Source organism: Coregonus clupeaformis, chromosome 7 (genome assembly GCF_020615455.1).
Source record: "Coregonus clupeaformis isolate EN_2021a chromosome 7, ASM2061545v1, whole genome shotgun sequence".
NCBI lineage: Eukaryota > Metazoa > Chordata > Actinopteri > Salmoniformes > Salmonidae > Coregonus > Coregonus clupeaformis.
This window is the reverse complement of record NC_059198.1, coordinates 8,258,157-8,278,721: the sequence shown is the minus strand read 5'-3', so window position 1 is coordinate 8,278,721 and position 20,565 is coordinate 8,258,157. Positions and strand designations below refer to the sequence as shown.

Sequence of the window (20,565 nt, the reverse complement as noted above, 5' to 3'; positions counted from 1 at the left end):
AACTATGAAATAACACATATGGAATCATGCAGTAACCAAAAAGGTGTTAAACAAATCAAAATATATTTTATATTTGAGATTCTTCAAATAGCCACCCTTTGCCTTGATGACAGCTTTGTACACTCTTGGCATTCTCTCAACCAGCTTCATGAGGTAGTCACCTGGAATGCATTTCAATTAACAGGTGTGCTTTCTTAAAAGTTAATTTGTGTTATTTCTTTCCTTCTTAATGCGTTTGAGCCAATCAGTTGTTTTGTGACAAGGTAGGGGGGGTATACAGAAGATAGCCCTATTTGGTAAAAGACAAAGTCCATATTATGGCAAGAACAGCTCAAATAAGCAATGAGAAACAACTTTCCATCATTACTTTAAGACATGAAGGTCAGTAAATCCTGAAAATTTCAAGAACTTTGTAAGTTTCTTCAAGTTCAGTCACAAACACCATCAGGCGCTATGATGAAACTGGCTCTCATGAGGACCACCACAAGAATGGAAGACCCAGAGGTACCTCAGCTGCAGAGGATAAGTTCATTAGAGTTACCAGCCTCAAAAATTGCAGCCCAAATAAATGCTTCACAGAGTTCAAGTCACAGACACATCTCAAAATCAACTGTTCAGAGGGGACTGTGTGAATCAGGCCTTCATGGTATAATTGTTGCAAAGAAACCACTACAATAATAAGAAGAGACCTGCTTGGGCCAAGAAACACGAGCAATGGACATTAGACCTGTGGAAATTTGTCCTTTGGTCTGGAGTCCAAATTTGAGATTTTTGGTTCCAACCAACGCGTGTGGGTAAACAGATGATCTCCGCATGTGTAGTTCCCACCGTAAAGCATGGAGGAGGAGGTGTTATGGTGTGGGGGTGCTTTGCTGGTGACATTGTGATTTATTTAGAATTCACGGCACACTTAACCAGCATGGCTACCACAGCATTATGCAGCGATACGCCATCCCATCTGGTTTGGGCTTAGTGGGACTATCATTTGTTTTTCAACAGGACAATGACCCAACACACCTCCAGGCTGTGTAAGGGCTATTTTATCAAGAAGGAGAGTGATGGAGTGCTGCATCAGATGACCTGGCCTCCACAATCCCCCGACCTCAACCCATTTGAGATGGTTTTTGATGAGTCAGACAGCAGAGTGAAGGAAAAGCAGCCAACAAGTGCTCAGCATATGTGGGAACTCCTTCAAGACTGTTGGAAAAGCATTCCAGGTGAAGCTGGTTGAGAGAATGCGCAAAGCTGTCATCAAGGCAAAGGGTGGCTATTTGAAGTATCTCAAATATAAAATATATTTCAGTTTGTTTAACACTTTTTTGGTTACTACATGATTCCATATGTGTTATTTCAGTGTTGATGTCTTCACTATTATTCTACAATGTAGGAAATAGTAAAAAAATAAAGAAAAACCCTTGAATGAGTAGGTGTGTCCAAACTTTTGACTGGTACCGTAAATATAGGCTACATACAGTGTCCATATCTGTTGTCCAAGAATACCCATAATAACGTATTCTCCATACTGTATACAAATTCAGTACATATACATTTGCACGTACAGTACACCATAAATAATGAATATGAAATGACCATATGTGCGTTTACAGTATCACATCTGTACAGCCATAGCCTGCCTTACTGGCCTACTGTAACATGTATTCTCCCTGTCCATATCCCTGCACCATGCTGTGGTAAGCCTGAGTCAAACATTATATATTCACTGATGGAATCATTTGACATAACATTACATGACAGGGCTCACATGGAACGAAGGATAAACTCACTGTAAAAAAAAAACAGAAGGACTTGGAATAAATACATAGGATGATTCCCAAATGGCACCCTATTCCCTACATAGTGCACTAGTCTTGACCATGGGCCCTGGTCAAAAGTAGTGCACTATATAGGGTGCAGGCCTTTACTTCATTATGTAATGAAGTAAAGGCCTACTGCCAGGAAACAGTGTATTAATGTAAAGTCATCTTAAAACTGCCAGGAAACAGTGTATTACTATTGTTGATCTAGTAGAGTTTGGCCTGGTCCCAGATCAGTTTGTACCATCTTGCTAACGCCTATGGTCTATTGTGGCTCTAAAGCACAAACAGATCTGGGACCAGGCTTTGGCTATGTGTTTCTCATTTTGGATAGCCTGATCCCAGATATGTTGGTGCTGTCTAGCATGACATGACTATAGGAGTTTGCTCTACAGCACAAACAGATCTGGGACTAGGCTTGACTGTGTTTCTCTAAGGAAGATATATGTTTCACTGTAGTAGTGTGTGTGGGTTGATTTGCATGCTAAATAAATGCAGGCTCTATAATGCATTAGTCACTGTGTGGTAGGCTGCCTGTGCTGCATATCATTATGTAAAATCAATGGATACACCAACACCTTTTTGGAGTAGGTGAGTGCTGCCTACTTGTCTTTTGTACGTAGTGTGATCTATTCAGGTCAACTCGAGCTCTTCGTGTATCTCGGTATGCTTATGAGGGAGCTGGAGCTATAATTGCTATTGTTGCGCCGAACCGCAAGCAATATAAAGTGCTATCATGAGGGTATACTTGACTGCAGATTATCAATGTAATAATGCTGTGTCTTTTTGTGTCTCCTGTCTGTCTGTCTGTCTGTCTGTTTGTCTTCTCTCCATCTGTCAGGCTGTGAAGCTCTCCCATTGGACACTACTCAGAGACTCCGCCTACTACACGCTCTCTATCGTTGCCCTCATTGCAGTAAGTGGCCAACTACATACACACACACACGCACGCACAGATACACACACACACACACACACACATGCACGGATACACACACACACGCACGGATACACACACAAGCAGTGTGCCAACACCTGAGTTCTCCCTGCCGTACACACACACACAGAGAGAGAGAGAGAGAGAGAGAGAGAGAGAGAGAGTGAGAGAGAGACAGACACACAGACACACAGACACACAGAACATCAGCTGGACCAGTCTGTCTGGTAGAGAGAGTTTAGATCGAGACAGAACATCAGCTGGACCAGTCTGTCTGATAACCCTGCTCTGATGTGCAGACAGACTCATCACACATCACTCCTCCCAATTAACACAACACTGGGTCTGACTGACATAGATAAAGGACATCCACATTACACTGAACTGACCCTCCATACACGGTGTTATTATAATGCAGGTTTACATTTATTGTCTTGAATTTTGCCCCGGAGGCAGAACTGAGCGATTTCCGCTAGGGACAGATTGAAATTGGCTGGGGGGATGGGTGGTTCAAAATAGGGGAGGGTTGTCAAACGTATTTATTTTGCTTTTGGGAGGGTTGTGTGTTTTTGGGGGGGCAGAGGGGAGGGTAGTACGTTTTGGGGGGGCAGAGGGGAGGGTAGTGCGTTTTGGGGGGGCAGAGGGGAGGGTAGTGCGTTTTGGGGGGCAGAGGGGAGGGTAGTGCGTTTGGGGGGGCAGAGGGGAGGGTAGTGCGTTTTGGGGGGCAGAGGGGAGGGTAGTGCGTTTTTGGGGGGTTCAGAGGGGAGGGTAGTGCGTTTTGGGGGGCAGAGGGGAGGGTAGTGCGTTTTGGGGGGGGCAGAGGGGAGGGTAGTGCGTTTTTGGGGGGTCAGAGGGGAGGGTAGTGCGTTTTTGGGGGGCAGAGGGGAGGGTAGTGCATTTTGGGGGGCAGAGGGGAGGGTAGTGCGTTTTTGGGGGGCAGAGGGGAGGGTAGTGCGTTTTTGGGGGGGCAGAGGGGAGGGTAGTGCGTTTTGGGGGGGGCAGAGGGGAGGGTAGTGCGTTTTTGGGGGGCAGAGGGGAGCGTAGTGCGTTTGGGGGGCAGAGGGGAGGGTAGTGCGTTTTTGGGGGGCAGAGGGGAGGGTAGTGCGTTTTGGGGGGCAGAGGGGAGGGTAGTGCGTTTTGGGGGGGCAGAGGGAGGGTAGTGCGTTTTTGGGGGGGCAGAGGGGAGGGTAGTGCGTTTTTGGGGGGGCAGAGGGAAGGGTAGTGCGTTTTTGGGGGGCAGAGGGGAGGGTAGTGCGTTTTTGGGGGGCAGAGGGGAGGGTAGTGCGTTTTTGGGGGGCAGAGGGGAGGGTAGTGCGTTTTCGGGGGGGCAGAGGGGAGGGTAGTGCGTTTTTGGGGGGGGCAGAGGGGAGGGTAGTGCGTTTTTGGGGGGGCAGAGGGAGGGTAGTGCGTTTTGGGGGGCAGAGGGGAGGGTAGTGCGTTTTTGGGGGGCAGAGGGGAGGGTAGTGCGTTTTTTGGGGGGGGCAGAGGGGAGGGTAGTGCGTTTTGGGGGGCAGAGGGGAGGGTAGTGCGTTTTGGGGGGGCAGAGGGGAGGGTAGTGCGTTTTTGGGGGGGCAGAGGGGAGGGTAGTGCGTTTTTGGGGGGGGGCAGAGGGAAGGGTAGTGCGTTTTTGGGGGGGCAGAGGGGAGGGTAGTGCGTTTTTGGGGGGGCAGAGGGAGGGTAGTGCGTTTTGGGGGGCAGAGGGAGGGTAGTGCGTTTTTGGGGGCAGAGGGGAGGGTAGTGCGTTTTTGGGGGGGGCAGAGGGGAGGGTAGTGCGTTTTTTGGGGGGGGCAGAGGGGAGGGTAGTGCGTTTTTGGGGGGGGCAGAGGGGAGGGTAGTGCGTTTTTGAAGGGGGGCAGAGGGGAGGGTAGTGCGTTTTCCCCCCCTGGTTTACATTCCTTCTTCTGCTCGTATTTTCCCTATAAACAATGGCTTAACTTACTTTTGATATTACCCTAATAAAGTTTAGAAACGTTTGTGAAGGTTTGGTGTGGTGTGGCTATTATTAACCTTTAGCTACTGCAGGCCTATGATATGAAGGCCGTGTGCCCCGGCGCTCCAACTGACTCTGACAGTTGAACTTGAGGTGAGGAAGACTGTTTCAGGCCTACCAGAGTTACTCCTGTAATCTAACGGTATAATGCTTATCTTTATACAAAATAGTCTGATCGAAAATTCCCGAATTAGCCTCCTTCTGTACGCCTATATCTGTATAGAAGACGCAGTAGCCATCTGACATAAATAAATGCATCTCTATCTCTCTGGGGTTAGCCCTAAGCTTCTCTTCCTTTATATAGGCTATATGGTGGACAATTATTATTTTAGGAATTAGCCTAAAAACCAATAAAAAAATAAGGTTTTGGCATATGCTACACATCGAAACACAAGAAATAGTGTTTTTGTTGTTGTTATAGCTGTTTTTAAGGACACGTAAATGTGGCTCATTTGGCCAACATTCCTTGTTTATTGATGGCGCCAGGTTGGATCTGAATGCATATGGATGTCCGTTAAAATTCGCAAATGTCCAGTAAATTAAAATCTTCCCTGTCATGTTGTCTGCTGCCAAATTTTCCTAAAGGAAACTCTGAAATGGCACATTGTTTTTATGAAGATTTTAGAATATTTGCATGAAAATCTGTCACCAATTGGATTGAAACCTAGCTATAGACACCCTAAAGACTCTGGCAAGGGCGCTAGTCCAGTTTCACTTTGATTATTCCTGCACATCATGGTTCACCAGCAGCCCCAAACATCTAAAGAATAAACTAGCAGCCAAACAAACTTGTAAGAATTGTACTTAAACTCCACCATCATACTCATCTGGAGGTTGAGCATTTTTTCGTCTCTATCAATGTAATTGTACATGTATTTATGTTTTAAAAATAGGGACCATAATGGAAATAAGTCCCCGACTTTATTGTGCAATCCTGGTCATATTTGTGTATATATGTATTTTTATTATTGACAAATTAAATCAATCAATCCAAACTGTGCAGCGGCCAATTGATGAATGGAAATAGACATCTGTTACAAAGCACCAAAAAGTTTAATGACATTCGGAGATTGTCAAGCCAAGCCTTCGATACTGGGAATGCCTACAAGCTAGGGAGGGATGTATTTTCTGTTTGTCGAGATTGACATAGTCTATTTATTGTGGTGTTGAAAACACAAACCATGATTTTGAAGTGCCCGAAGTCGGTATGCTTTGTTTATTAGTTGTGTGGTGCATTGGCACAGAATCCTGTTGGTGGAAAATTCATTGCATTAATATAAATATGGCATCAAAATGTTGAAAATCTGATTTCCCTTTAGCTGATCATTGTCTGCAGCCGGCTCTGATCGTAGTGTAATGAAACAGGCAGGGAGAGTGAGCTCGTCTGTGGTGGTCGGCGAACCCTCAACCTTCTGGCCCGTAGCCCTGTGTGGCATCGACTGTGCCACTAAAGCATGCTGAAGTGGCAAAGTCCATATCCACATTTAAAAACACACAGTGGCTACAGGTATTTTGATCTTAGGTCGTAAACATTATTTAGAGTTAATTCTATGAGGGGGGAGGGTGTTCGATTTACTTTACAGTACAAGGGGAGGGTCATGTAAAAATATGTTTTTTATGTTGGGGGGGGGACCAGCCCCTTCCCCCAGTACATTTCGTTCTGTCCCCTAGATAGGACAGCTGCAAAGTCAAAGTGGTCTATATCGTAAAAATTAATGAAAAGACAAATTATCTATTTGGTGTTAATTTAAGGTTAAGGTTAGGTTTAAAATCAGATTTTATGACTTTGTGGCTGTGCCAGCTAGTGACCACTCTGCAGAACTGCCTCCAGGGCAACAATCATGACAACAAATACCAAACTGCTATTATATGTATGTTAGGCTTTTAGAATGAAGCATAATCACACAGCACATACATCCACATGCGTCATTGCAAAAAGAAAAGTACTGTATTTTTCCACTTGACATTGGCTGAGTTAGACTGTAATGAATCAGATGTTGAGTAACATGTATTTTTGTCCTGGTTCTGTCATGGAGAAAGGCTCTGGAGTGGGCATGCCCTCTGGTGGTGAACATAGATATAGCATTGCTTTAATAATCAGTGCTGGAAATGCAGGGAGATTGTGTTGTCACATCTCTCCCTTTTCCTAAATATTATCAATCCCTCTCTTTCTCCTCACAGTTTATCTACGACGGGGAGGTTACATGGTATGTCAAAATGTATTTCTCTTGATATTCAGCTGCTTGATAATCAGTTGATAAGTCTCTCCGGTGGTGTATTTTGAATAGATGATCCTGTGCTCGTCTCAACTGTACGTGTAATGTGTGCCGTCTAGGGGTGAGGGGTTGAGAACAAAGCAGAAGACACATTTCCATTGTTCGCTGTAACACATGGACAATAAAGTTGGATTCATTCTATTCTATATTGTATTCAAGGTGGGAGTCTCTAGTCCTGAACGTGATGTACCTCTTCTACATTCTAATCATGAAGTGAGTATGATCATCATCTGGTGGTCACATTATCACACACACACTTCCCATCTGGACCAAGAACTATTCATCTATCCTAAGTCATTTAGATACTGTACAATCAGAGGCAAATGTATTACACTGTTACTCACAGGAAACTCTGCATACTTTTGTAAAGTCTTGTATACTTTCAACTCAATTATCATTATCTCTGAACTGAATTTTCATCACTTGTGTATGTAGGTTTAACGGCCGAGCGAGGCGCTACTTTGACCGGCGGAAGAAGAGTTCCGTGAGTCTGGCCAACGGTCTGACGGGCAGCACTGACCTGGAGGACAACGTCACCTGTGATGCCACCGCTGTCCTGCTCAAGAAAGGTACCTAAGCTGGTGGCACACAGATATGACATCACATTATCAGGCTTCTGTGGGGCAACACTTTATTTAGATAGTCCATCTGTAGATGCTCTAAAGACTATCTACAGACTATCAGTAACAGTTCAACGAACTATCTACTAACCTTAACCTTAACCCTTTACCTTAACCCTTACCCTAACCCTTATTCTAAACCTAACCCTAACCGTAACCTTAGCAAGCAGTTGCTTATCAACAGATAGTCATACTATCAACAAACTATCCGAACTATCCAAATAAAGTGTGACCTTCTGTGGTATAATACAGAGAAATACAGTTTACAGTGAAATGATTTTGATAGTTGTGGTGGTTCCACTGAAAAATGAACTATTGTAGTATCTCAGTTTCATGGGTCATCAATCTTCAGATATGGAGAGTTAAAGGGATACTTCGGGATTTTGGCGAGGCCCTTTATCTACTTCCCAAGAGTCAGATGAACTTATGGATACCATTTTTATGTCTCTGCGTGCAGTTTGATGGAAGTTGCTAACTAGCGCTAGCGCAATTGCTAACTAGTGTTAGCTCATTGCGCTAATGCTAGTTAGCAATGGCTCGTGAAATTACCTCCAACTTCCTTCATACTGGACACAGAGACAACAGTTCATCTGACTCTGGGGAAGTAGATAAAGGGCTTCATTGCCAAAATCCTGAAGTATCCCTTTAAGGCACTCAGTGGAAGGTACACACATTAGTTTAATGTGTCACCAGTCTGTTAGTGATAACAGTAGCCATTTTGTGTCTGTCCCCATAGCTAACTTCCAGTGTAAGCCCAGTGTGCTGATGGTGGATGAGCTACTGTCAGCCTACCCCCACCAGCTGTCCTTCTCTGAGGCTGGCATGAGGATCATGATCACCAGTCACTTCTCCCCCAGGACACGACTCACCATGGCTTCACGCATGCTAATCAATGAGGTAAGATTAGGGTAACACAGACACTCACACACACGTATGAATTGGACACTTACACCCCCCCTCACACACACACACACACACACACACAACTCCACACACACACACACACACACACACACACACACACACACACACTCTCTCTCATTGACACTGTATTGTGTGTGTGTGCAGAGACAGAGGGTGATCAACACCAGTGAGACCAGGGTCAACCAACACATCACCAACGGAGACTCAGACTCTGCAGCCGCCAGGGCTCCGGAGAGGCGGGGTCTGGAGAATGGCAGGACGGGCGGGGCCGAGAGAGGGCTGAACGGGAGATGCGGAGGTCAGGAGGTCCTGGAGACGGAGAATGAGACGGAGAACGAGGATAATGACAATAATGAGAACGATGGAGGAGAGGAGGAAGAGGAGGAGGAGGACGAAGGACCTCTGGTCCCTCACAGACCACCAGGTGTGTGATCATGTTATCTGCCTATTTTCTTTATTCTATGTTTTACACATTTAAATTCACTGACACTCATTTTCTCTCTCTCTCTCTCGCTCTCTCTGTCTCTCTCTGTCTCTCTGTCTCTCTCTCTCTCTCTCTCTCTGTCTCTCTCTCTCTCTCTCTCTCTCTGTCTCTCTCTGTCTCTCTGTCTCTCTCGCTCGCTCGCTCTCTCTCTCTCTCTCTCTCTCTCTCTCTCTCTCTCTCTCTCTCTCTCTCTCTCTCTCTCTGTCTCTCTCTCTGTCTCTCTCTCACTGCCTCTCTCCCTTTCCCTTTCCCTCTCCCTCTCCTCCAGCGGGTGTGTGTAACAAGATGAAGTGGTTGCTGTGCTGGCCTCTGTGCCTGCTCCTCTTCTTAACCATCCCTAACTGTGCCAAGCCACGCTGGGAGAGATGGTTCATGGTGTCCTTCGTCACCTCCACCATGTGGATAGCTGGCTTCTCCTACATCATGGTCTGGATGGTGAGTTCTTATTCAACCTTTATTTACTAAATGTCATATTAGCCTTGACTCCAGCTGTCATCCCAAACAGGAATACAGTGTTGAGGTCTGGTATTTGTCTTGCAAAAAAATGCTATGTGTGACGGTTCCATTCTAGCCTTGGTTACAATTCTAATGATACGACTGCCATGTTGTCATTGACTATAGGTGACTGTGATTGGGTACACGCTTGGCATCCCTGATGTCATCATGGGCATCACGTTCCTGGCGGCGGGGACTAGTGTTCCAGACTGCATGGCCAGCCTCATCGTAGCACGCCAAGGTACAGTAGGGAGAGACACACACGGAGACCACTCCATCAAAACCAACCCCACAACTCTCGTCTTTTTATAAGGTTACACAGAGATATTGAACTACAATACTGCACACACAAAGTACGGTGTTATAATACAATATATTACGATATATTTTTCTTTTCTGTCTAGGTCTGGGAGACATGGCCATCTCTAACTCTATAGGCAGTAATGTGTTTGATATTCTGGTGGGCCTGGGTCTGCCCTGGCTTTTACAGACCCTCTGCATTGACTATGGATCAACAGTGAGTATTCCTGCTATCACCCATGTTTTTATTTGACTATTGCCCAACATTGTAGACAGGCTTAGAGCAGAGTTGACTGATAACTGGCTGATAGCTGATCATGTGGTTCTGTGTCCTCTTCAGATCTCTCTGAACAGTAGAGGATTGATCTTCTCTGTTGCGCTGCTCCTGGCCTCAGTGTTCCTCACAGTGAGTACAGGCTGTACTCGGATCAGCCTAACCCCAATACTAGCTTCAACATTATTTTAAAACAACTGTCTATAAACCAGTGTGTTGGGCTAATATTTTCACCTGTAACCTACGTAGAATACCTCCTATAACCTATCCCTCTCTATGGTCTATCTATGAAGCACACAGAAATGTAGTGCGCTATGTTTATTCTCGCTCTCCTTTCCCTACTCCTCTCTTCCTCTGTCCTCAGGTGCTGGGCGTCCACTTAAACAAATGGACTCTGGACCGTCGACTGGGTCTGACCTGTCTCCTCATGTACGCCGTCTTCGTATGTTTCTCCGTCCTCATCGAGTTCAACGTCTTCATCTTCGTCAACCTGCCCATGTGCCGCGAGATCCTCTGATCATCGTTCTCTTCCTCCTCCTCCTGCTTTCGCTCCCGGAGGATGTCTTTGCCACAGGTCTTTGCTCCCTGTCTGCTCGTGCAACCCTCGAGTGGATGTTTATCTTGAAATAATAGTTATTTAATTTATCTTTGGTGCAATACAAGCGAAAGATGAACGGAGATTTGAGTTCGTCTGTTTTTGGCTGGAGAAGAGAAGGTGTAAGAGAAAGTCCCATTGGAACATGGTGAGGTCAAAGGTCAACCAAACAGGAAGTAGTAGTGACTGCTTCCTGTTAGCTTTCTGTTGCCAGGTAAACTGAAGACATTGGTTTGGATAAACTAAACCGTATTATCATCAACGTCGATGTATAAGCTGCTAACTGACTGAGAGAAGATGATTGGCTAACGGCGATTGATAGCCAATAGGATTGGGTTATTTTCTTACTCTTTGTACAGTTTGGATATAAATATTATACATATTGTTTAAGGTGTTTTAAGTTAGGATGGATGTGCGACAGGATTCCATGTGTGCTGGCTGTACATATTTGAAGAGAATATTGACATGGAGAAGTTTATCGACATATCGCTCTCACTTAGACTGGTTCGGTTTTTCAACCATTCAGTGAAGCGGCAAGAATCAAAGAAGAGAAGGACATTTTTGTTTTAGCAGAGTGCACTGCAGTGACTTGACCAACCAGTGATGCTCTCATGCCAGCCATTACTTCTCACAAAGTGTAAGATAGCATGGCGTGCTAATCGTGAGTCTATTCCTTTAGCTTTACGCTGTAAGGGAGAGTTCATATTAATCTGTTCTATTTGCAGTAAGAAATATTTATGTACAGTACAGTTTCTCTTGAGTTATATTCTCTCCAAATATATCCAAATATATGTGGGATATATAGTTTCCCCAATATATCCCAAAATTATTGTAAATAAGGGATATCCCTGGAGTTGAAATCCAGCACCGTCACTTTATTGAAAAGAGATACATTATATAATATGTTTCTGTTGTACAGCATCTAGTTGTATGTAACTGTAACTACTGAACTTAAGACCATTTTAGGCTATAGAACCTTGTACAATAGTAGAATACTTTCTACTCAATAGTAGAATAGTTTCTACTCAGTTGAGTACAACATTTCTACTTAAGGAAAATAAGTATTTTTAGAATAGTAAGTGATGTAAGAAAGTACACTGTTGAGATATAGCTGGATTGAAGTGTGTGTGTGTGTGTGTGTGTGTGTTTGTGTGTGTGTCTGCACACATGCATGCGTGCAAGTAGGTTTTTGTGTGGGTGTTATTTATCAAATTCCCTAGGAGGACCATGAAAAATACTGTTACTGAGCAGACATAATCATGATTAATTTATTTATGGATTAATTTATTCACAGATCATGTCTGCTCTATCGGTATCAGACAAAAATGTGGATCCAGTTCTAAATGGAATGCTTTGTGTTCTTATTTCTATGTTATTGAAATCCAGTGTACCAGTTATATCATCTAAATATGGGAAAACTGACTCTGTTGTTTATATTTAAGAATATAGAACTTTCTAATTTATAAGTTTTGTTTAGTTCTTATTTCAAATATAGTATATATTGCAGCATTTGTATATTGTAAAAATGAACACCTTGGCAGATGCAGTACATGGCACATTAACTAGACTGGTTTAGCCACCAGAGGGCATTCAAGTAAATTTAATTTGGGAGCCATTGAACTAGATTTGATATCTCTTAGTAATAACGGTGTCAGTTTCTAGCAAGCAAACCTTTTGCACTCGCACAACATATCTATTCTTAAAACAGTGCTTCTTAAACTTTTGTAATATCCCAGGCCCCGTATTCACAGAGTCTCAGAGTAGAAGTGCTGATCTAGGATCAGGTCCCAGCTGTCCAAATAATGGTATTCATTATGAGCTAACAGACTAAACTGATTCTAGATCGGCACCCCTACTCTGAAACGTTTTGTGAACACAGGCTCAGGTATTCAGTTAAGGCCTCAAACCAACAACAATTGTGGATGTGTTAATGTATTTAAGCCAAAACAGTAACATATTTTGTCAACAACAGTATTGCCACTTTGTATCAGTGCTTTGTATCCACAGCATGTGTTCAAACCAAAAGTGGAGATGTGCTAACTGAGAATGTCTACTATGGCTTACTTTTATGAGGATTGCCATGGTTACCGGATTAAAGGACCAGTCCGATATCTTTTTGATGCTTTGTAGCCACATGAATGGTCCTCAGACTCAGAGTGTGTTGTATAAGTATTTGTACATTTTCAATGGGGGAGTAAGACAATAAGATTATTGATTTTGGCACATAGAAAACAGTTTGGGTACTTTTAAGTGAACAGAAGAGGAATTTTCTGTTAGTCTGCATGTCTCTTCATAATAAGTCTGGTTATTTTCGTGTGTACATTTTAATTAAGGTATTTCATGATCAAAAGGCACTGTTTTGATTATGTTATACTGTTCATATCAAAAGGGAATATAGGCTATTATAAACAATGTTTAAATAACTTATGACAAACATATTTATTTGGAAAAATACAGTATTTAGAATGTAGGCCTGCTTCCGTAATAGTTTTCAACAAGAACCAATGTCATTTTACAGTCATGTCTTTGGAATTGTTTGTAAATCCCCATTTTCTTTCGTGAGGGCCTCTGGTTAACGTAGTCTCTCTTAGTACTCTGTGTTTAGGAGGGATTCGGTCATATTTTGCTCCCAGGGGTCTTCTTGCAATAAACAGATTTACATACAGTACAATAGTTTCTACATTGTTATTATGTGTTTGTTATTGAACCTTTATTTATCCAGGAAAGACCCATTGAGGTCAGAATACCTCTTTTACAAGGGAGACCTGACAAGTGTTCATTGGAAAATCTGTAGGATGAGAACACCAAAGGAAGGAATTCATGTGGACAAAGGTTGAATAAGGTTTATGGACATATGGTAGCTGTGTTATAAGTTGTAGTGATTGTCATGTATTTGACACAGTAGGCTCCTTCTGATTGAAAGTCTTTGTGGGTGTTTGTTTCAGCATTTTACACCAATGTACTGCAGATGTTCAAATCTCCCACTATATTGAAAAATGTATCAATCTTAAAAGCTGTGGAATAATTGTATGTTTATAGGCCTACAGTACATGAAGAATAAATAGTAGGTCTGTGAAATAGTCGTCCAACATCCCCATCAGTGCATGAACAAGTTCCAGAACTGGTCATGTGACCTAGAAGTTAGCACTCGCTCGAGCCTTGCACTCGCACTGCAGTGTTTTGCCGGGAGAGGGTTGAGCCTGAGTGAGGTGTACAGAACTGAACTGGAGTTGTGCAATGGAGACGTTTTGGCAAGAATGAAACTTCAAAACAATGAAACTATACGATATGATGCAAAACTATATGAAACGAAATTAAAACTTTATGAGTTCGCGTTGTATCACGCATAGACCACTTGGAATTGTGTGGTTTCTGCTACAAGACGACGACTTTATCTTTAGGTAAGCACTTTACGCTTTCTGTATCCTTAAGTGTTTACAAACATGCATTACTAATGCAGTTTTAACGATGTTGTCGTTATGGCAAATTGAGTTGTGGACTGTAATACGAATGATTACTTATTCTTATGATATTGTCATAAATGCAGATTTTGGTTTACTTAAAAAATTATAGTTTATCAGAGACTTGGTCTTTCTGCATGAATAAAGTCTTACAAAAGAATGCACATTAAAGAGGCAATCAGCTGTTGCTACATCAATTTTTGGATATGTATCCATTGATACTTGAAGAATATAACTTATAAATGCCTCATGAGCTTAGTTGAACTGTCATACCACATCAGAACCCAAAATACTCTATAAGCTTGTTTACACCAATGTTTGTAAACAAAAGCTTTATAGCCTCAAAACATGGTTAAAATTATAATGTTGATATCATTAATGGTCAGTCCTTGCATCCATAGCTCTGTCTATAAATTTGAGAGTGATTACATTTCTCCAGCTCCATCCCTAAGCTTTTTACCAAAATAGGGGTGGGAATCTGTTATTTTTTCTACTTATGATTGCTGCTTTAAATAATGTTGAAATGATGAGCTTGTAACTCATAGCTGACAAAGGAATGTCCGTATAGACATAACCTTGCCACTCAGTGATATGCAAGTCTAGACATGAGTTATTATGAGGGGCCTGTAGTATCAAGTCGGACTAAATTTGGAAAGTCCAAAGTGAAGGATAATGTAGATGAATTCATTTGTACACATCACGCAGTAAAACATCCCTTATTCTAATAATTTTCCAGTCTAAGAGTAACACTTCCACCAATTTCTCCTGGCACAGATAAGCATTCCTCCTGTCCAGTGTGCTGTATTTGACTAGGTCTTATCTATAGACTTAATGCCACTTCTGAGCACAATACACTTAGCCAACCTTAGTCATTCAAGGGTATGCTACTTGTTTGGCCAAGAGATTTGGAACAAGATCAAAAGTAGCAGGAATAATTCATCTGGAACAGACATCAAAAGGGGATTTTAGAGCATTTATTAGTCACTTGAAAAGGGGCACTCTGCTGGTCATGTTTAGAGGTGTAGCTACTCTGGCCGTGTTTGACCTGACCTGGTTCAGTTTGATGTGTTCAGATATGCAGGACTTGCCCCTATACAAACATATCATCATATCATTATTAAATCCTCAAATAAAAGTCTGGAGTCAGTGTTCTCTTTCTCTCAATTCAATTTAAGGGGCTTTATTGGCATGGGAAACATATGTTTACATTGCCAAAGCAAGTGAAATAGATCATAAACAAAAGTGAAATAAACAATAAAAAGTGAACAGAAATATTACACTCACTCAAGTTCCAAAAGAATAGAGACATTTCAAATGTCATATTATGTCTACATACTGTACAGTGTTGTAATGATGTGTAAATAGTTAAAGTACAAAAAGGGAAAATAAATAAACATCAATATGGGTTGTATTTACAATGGTGTTTGTTCTTCACTGGTTCCCCTTTTCTTGTGGCAACAGGTCACAAATCTTGCTGCTGTGGTATTTCACCCTACAGATATGGGAGTTTATCAAAATTGGATCTGTTTTCTAATTCTTTGTGGGTCTGTGTAATCTGAGGGAAATATGTGTCTCTAATATGGTCTTACATTTGGCATGAGGTTAGGAAGTGCAGCTCAGTTTCCACCTCATTTTATGGGCAGTGTGCACATAGCCTGTCTTCTCTTGAGAGCCAGGTCTGTACTATATAGACTGTACTATATTGACTCTGTTTTACAAATCCTTTATTGAGAGTATTTTAACTTTTTGTATTGTTTGTTGGTTTGGCAATGCCACTGTCAGTCAGAGAAACATGCTGAGAAGGATTATTACCACAGCAAGTAAGGTACTTGGAGTCAAACAGACAGGCCTGGATGAGATCTTTAAGGTCAGGGCCCTCCGTAAGGCTCACAAAATCATTTTAGACCCAAGTCACCCCCTGTACCTGGACTTTGAATTACTCCCCTCTGGGCGTAGGTATAGGGCACCCCTCAGCAGGAAAAATAGAACGAGACAATCATTTGTGCCAGGTGTGATATCCCTCTTAAATAGCTCGGGCAAATGTTCCCATTGACCCCGTAAGGCCAGCAGGCTAGTCTTTGTTTTAAATGTTTTAAATGTTTTATTTCTTATTTCTTACTTTTATTGGTGCGTGACTGTTATTGAAAGTTGTATTGTCAATCTTGTTTTGTATTTAACGCCACTTTAAATGTGTACATGACACTGCAACAAAATTTCCCCATGGGGACAATAAAGTAAGTAAGTAAGTAAGGTCTGCCTACGGCGGCCTTTCTCAATAGCAAGGCTATGCTCACTGAGTCTGTACACAGTCACAGTGGTCGGGTATTCTGCCACTGTGTACTCTCTGTTTAGGGACAAATAGCATTCTAGTTTCCTCTGTTTTTTTGTTAATTCTTTCCAATGTGTAAAGTCATTATCTTTTTGTTTTCTCATTATTTGGTTGGGTCTAATTGTGTTGCTGTCCTGGGGCTCGGTGGGGTTTGTTTGTGTTTGTGAACAGAGCCCCAGGACCAGCTTGCTTAGGGGACTCTTCTCCAGGTTAATCTCTCTGTAGGTGTTGGCTTTGTTATGGAAGGTTTGGGAATCACTTCCTTTTAGGTGGTTGTAGAATCTCTCTCTCTCTCTATTTCTATCGCTCTAACCCCGCTACTCTGTGAAGCGATAGTGTGCTTTCTTCCCATAGCTGTCCATTCAACTTTCCATCTTTCCATCCAAGAAGAGCGAATGGAAATCATTAGAGCACACATTGGCGCAGACCTGTCTAGACCTGAGCATACAGAAAACGTACCACAATCCACTGTATCTCCTGCAACCCCATTGGTCAGGATTTGTCATCAGACGTTTGTCAATAATCATTTTTGGATCTGTTTCTCTGTTAAAGTTAAGGCCTCTTTGGTATCTGTTAAAGGTATTACATTCATTGAGGGAGAAATATTTTTTGGCGGCCGGTGGATAGTTACACTGTTACAAGAATATGAATCAGCAGATAGGAATTTTTACAAATGGACAACAGATTTTTTACCATGGCTTGATTTCGTTAATATGGTAATAGTCCCTTGTTTCCAATAGCCAGGCCCAGACCATGTCCTTACTGTAAGTTAAGCCAGATACTGTCTGTATCTTTTTTCAGGTGTTTTTCTCCTTTGGAGGGGAGCATGGAAGGTTGTTTTAGTAGCCAGGAGTCTTTGTTTTCTACTGTATAAGCTACCTTGAGACTGAGACTTAAGTCTGATAACTGTTGGTCCAACAGGTGTTTGTGGATGTTGGACTGTAGGCTTGTCTTGTTCATCAGAACCTTGATGTGTTATACAGTCTGAAAGTCTAGGATGTATAAAGGTTCTTAGCAGTCTATGCATACCTGTTCTGTAAACCTCTATAGCTCCCTGACCCAAACAGGGCAGGCTACTGTAGTGTACGAAAGGGGTTCCCAAACTTTTTAATGTCAAGGACCCTAAAAAAATGATGAGCCGCTGGTTGAGGACCCCTTACAATATTTTTGCGAGCCGCCAATGAAGTTCTTGAAAGCCAAATGCACCTCTCTAGCTTCACAATGACTACCACTGGTGCAGAGAGTAAGACAGGCAAGTGCAAAGGCTATTTGCATAGTGAAAAATATAGGAAAGAAAGATTTATCCAAATTTAACCCAAAATGTTCTGTAGGTATAATAAAACCAATATTTAACATAGCAAAAAATAAATGGGTAAAAATACAAATATATATATTAGGGCTGACCCCATTTAGTCAACTGGTCGATTGTTTGGGCGGTAGGATGTCGACCAAGATTTTTTTAGTCGAGCAGTGGCAAATATATAAAAAATGGTAATCATTGTTGGTTAAGGGCTTGTAAGTAAGCATTTCACAGTAAGGCCTACACCGATTGTATTTGGCGCATGTGACAAATAACGATTTGATTTGATTTGAGACACCTGTCTGATTCACACCTGTCAAAGTGGACTAATCCATTGCGGAGGCCGCGGGGGTGGTACACCAGTATCACCAGTAGTACATTTACCGTGAATTACCATAATCTATAATCTACGATGTTTGTTTGGTTACTGTAATTTCTGTTAATGCATTCAATATATTATTATTACAGTCTTACCGTTGTCATTGTAGGAGTGGACACGTTGTTTGCAGAGCGCACAACCTAGGCTACACTTGTGAGATTTTGGGGGGGGGTTTATTTCATTCCATTTATGAGTTGTCAATTTATTCATTGTCTTTTGTTTGGAGCGCTCCTGTCAATCTTGAGTAAGGACACACCCCTGATTATGCATAGAACTAGGCCTAGGCTACCTGTCCTGCGTGCAAATGTAGGCTTTTAAATGTGCACATTTGGGGACCTGATAGTATTTCTGATTGTCTTAACTCACCATCACTGTGGAGCTTCTCAAAGTAATTGTTTCCTCGCCTCTAACAACAAGTAAACAAAGTCTGTTTTTTCATCCATTGAGAATGACAATAGCCTATTTGAAAAATCTTTCCAGCTGTCTCCCTTTCGATAACCACTCAGCATGAAATTGGAAAGAAAAGTAATGCTCTGATCCGGTGGAAACATTATAAAAAAAGGCCTGCCTGATTACTTCTTATCCCTTGAGAAAATAGCCTACAGCTGTGTCTGTCTGTCCTGAGCTAACTGGCGCGGGAAACTCTGAGGGCCCCAAATATTCTGCACAAGTTAATAGTTGATAGAATGTTTCAAGTTCCTTGCAGACAGGCCATGTTTAGCCAATGTGATTTATAGGATATTTATTTTTATCAGGATATTTTCTACCTGCAGGCTGCAATGTTTTTATTTGTTGGCTTTATGTAGGCTATTTTTACATATCAGCAATGGCAATATACGTTATTTTTAGATTTGTATCATTTTCATTTAGATATAATTTTGATTAACCACATGAGATTGATTTTGAAATATGAAGACTGTTCCACAAAAATGTGCATATGAAAATCATAACTGGCACGCAGATCAGTAGAAATGGTATGATAACTTGGCACTCCAAATGGAAAAGGTTACCGACTGTTGGTGTATCCTATTACCGGCAACTTCCTGAGCGTAACCGCAGAATCTGTGAAGACCAGCAGCGGGAGGAGGAGGGTCGGGTCGGGTCGGGAACAAGTTTTTTTTCTTCTGGTTAGGCTATATTGATCTCTGGCTCCCTCTTTAGTAATTTGTGTGTCTTCATTTTTTATTGCATTGCTTAAAGCATCAGACAAGCTCAGTAGCCTACATATAGTTGGTCTTATTCAAACATGTGTGTCTATATATGGAAAAATACACATTTTAAAATTTAGACCAATCTTTAGTCGGGGACAGCCCTACTATATATTATTTTTTTCCGCTAACCCCCTGGCGCCCCCTTGACCCCAATTTGAGAACCCCTGAACTAGAGCGTTGGCTAAGTCAGAGGTTGCAAATGCAGTCTAGACACTTTTCTCTGCCTTCTGTGGCGACACTGGAATATCCATGTTTTTTTAATGGGTGACGTCATCAGGAAGCAGGCACTCGAGTTACGTTCTGTTCCACAAAGACATATCCCACTGAACGCTTTCACAGGACCAGACTGTACCGGTGGCTTTACTCCTGCACGGTATAGAAACACACTTTCTGTCTAGGTTCTAACATCTTCAATATCACTGGTTTTTCTATTATAGCTTGAGTAAGTGAATCTGTAACTGTATATTTAGGATTTATTACAATGACGGCAAGAGGCAAAATGCCTCATGTGGGGACAAGGGCTTGGATACTAGTGTGAATGTCCCAAAACTGGAGTTTTAAAATAATTTCCCCTTCATTTTCAAGGGGAACTAAAGTCATTGGAATTCAGAATATGCCAGACAGAGATACTATTGGAGCGCTCAGCAGACCCTGAACAACTCTCCCTACATACTACTATATATTATGGCCTACTTTGGTTTCCTTTTAACACCACATAGTGCTGCTGGGTTCAGTTTGAGGCCTGGTGGAAGGATTTGGGTGGAGTCGCCATAACTAACCAACATCCCTCTTGGTTTCTTGGCCATATCTCTTTCCTCTCCCCCATCTCTCTCTTTCTCTCCCCCATCCTTCCTGGTCTCCCAATCTCTGCTTCCCAGTGGCTAAGACATCTGAAGAGAGAGAGACATTACACACACTTCTTCTAAGTGGAGAACTACATCCTCGGTCTTCACCCCTATTTCTGGTTCTTATTTAGTGGGGAGTGGCCCAGTCATGTGACTCAACTCAGAATGTGCTAAAACAACTCCCAACTTTTCCACTTGGTGTTGACCATAGAGGAGAAATCATAGAGTGGAAGTAAGTTATGATAGGGCGGTGGTGGTGGTGCCTGGTGCTTGCTGTAACACAGATTAAGTTGAGGTGGTTGTGTTTATTTTGAGCTTGTTTTCTCTCCAT

The 20,565-nt window shown here is 42.3% G+C and overlaps 1 protein-coding gene across 1 annotated transcript in view; it reads left to right on the top strand.

Annotated features, from left to right (window-relative positions):
• The window catches only part of LOC121568619 (sodium/potassium/calcium exchanger 3-like), a 45,066-nt gene extending 31,705 nt beyond the window's left edge, over positions 1 to 13,361 (top strand). The window contains exons 7-17 of the mRNA XM_045221107.1: positions 2,656 to 2,730; positions 6,923 to 6,948; positions 7,177 to 7,230; positions 7,453 to 7,586; positions 8,374 to 8,534; positions 8,706 to 8,985; positions 9,314 to 9,480; positions 9,667 to 9,781; positions 9,945 to 10,057; positions 10,181 to 10,246; positions 10,479 to 13,361. Of these exons, the coding sequence (XP_045077042.1) occupies positions 2,656 to 2,730; positions 6,923 to 6,948; positions 7,177 to 7,230; positions 7,453 to 7,586; positions 8,374 to 8,534; positions 8,706 to 8,985; positions 9,314 to 9,480; positions 9,667 to 9,781; positions 9,945 to 10,057; positions 10,181 to 10,246; positions 10,479 to 10,631 (1,344 nt within the window). The 3' untranslated portion in view covers positions 10,632 to 13,361. The remainder of the gene's footprint in view (positions 1 to 2,655; positions 2,731 to 6,922; positions 6,949 to 7,176; positions 7,231 to 7,452; positions 7,587 to 8,373; positions 8,535 to 8,705; positions 8,986 to 9,313; positions 9,481 to 9,666; positions 9,782 to 9,944; positions 10,058 to 10,180; positions 10,247 to 10,478) is intronic.
• Positions 13,362 to 20,565: the final 7,204 nt, after the last annotated feature.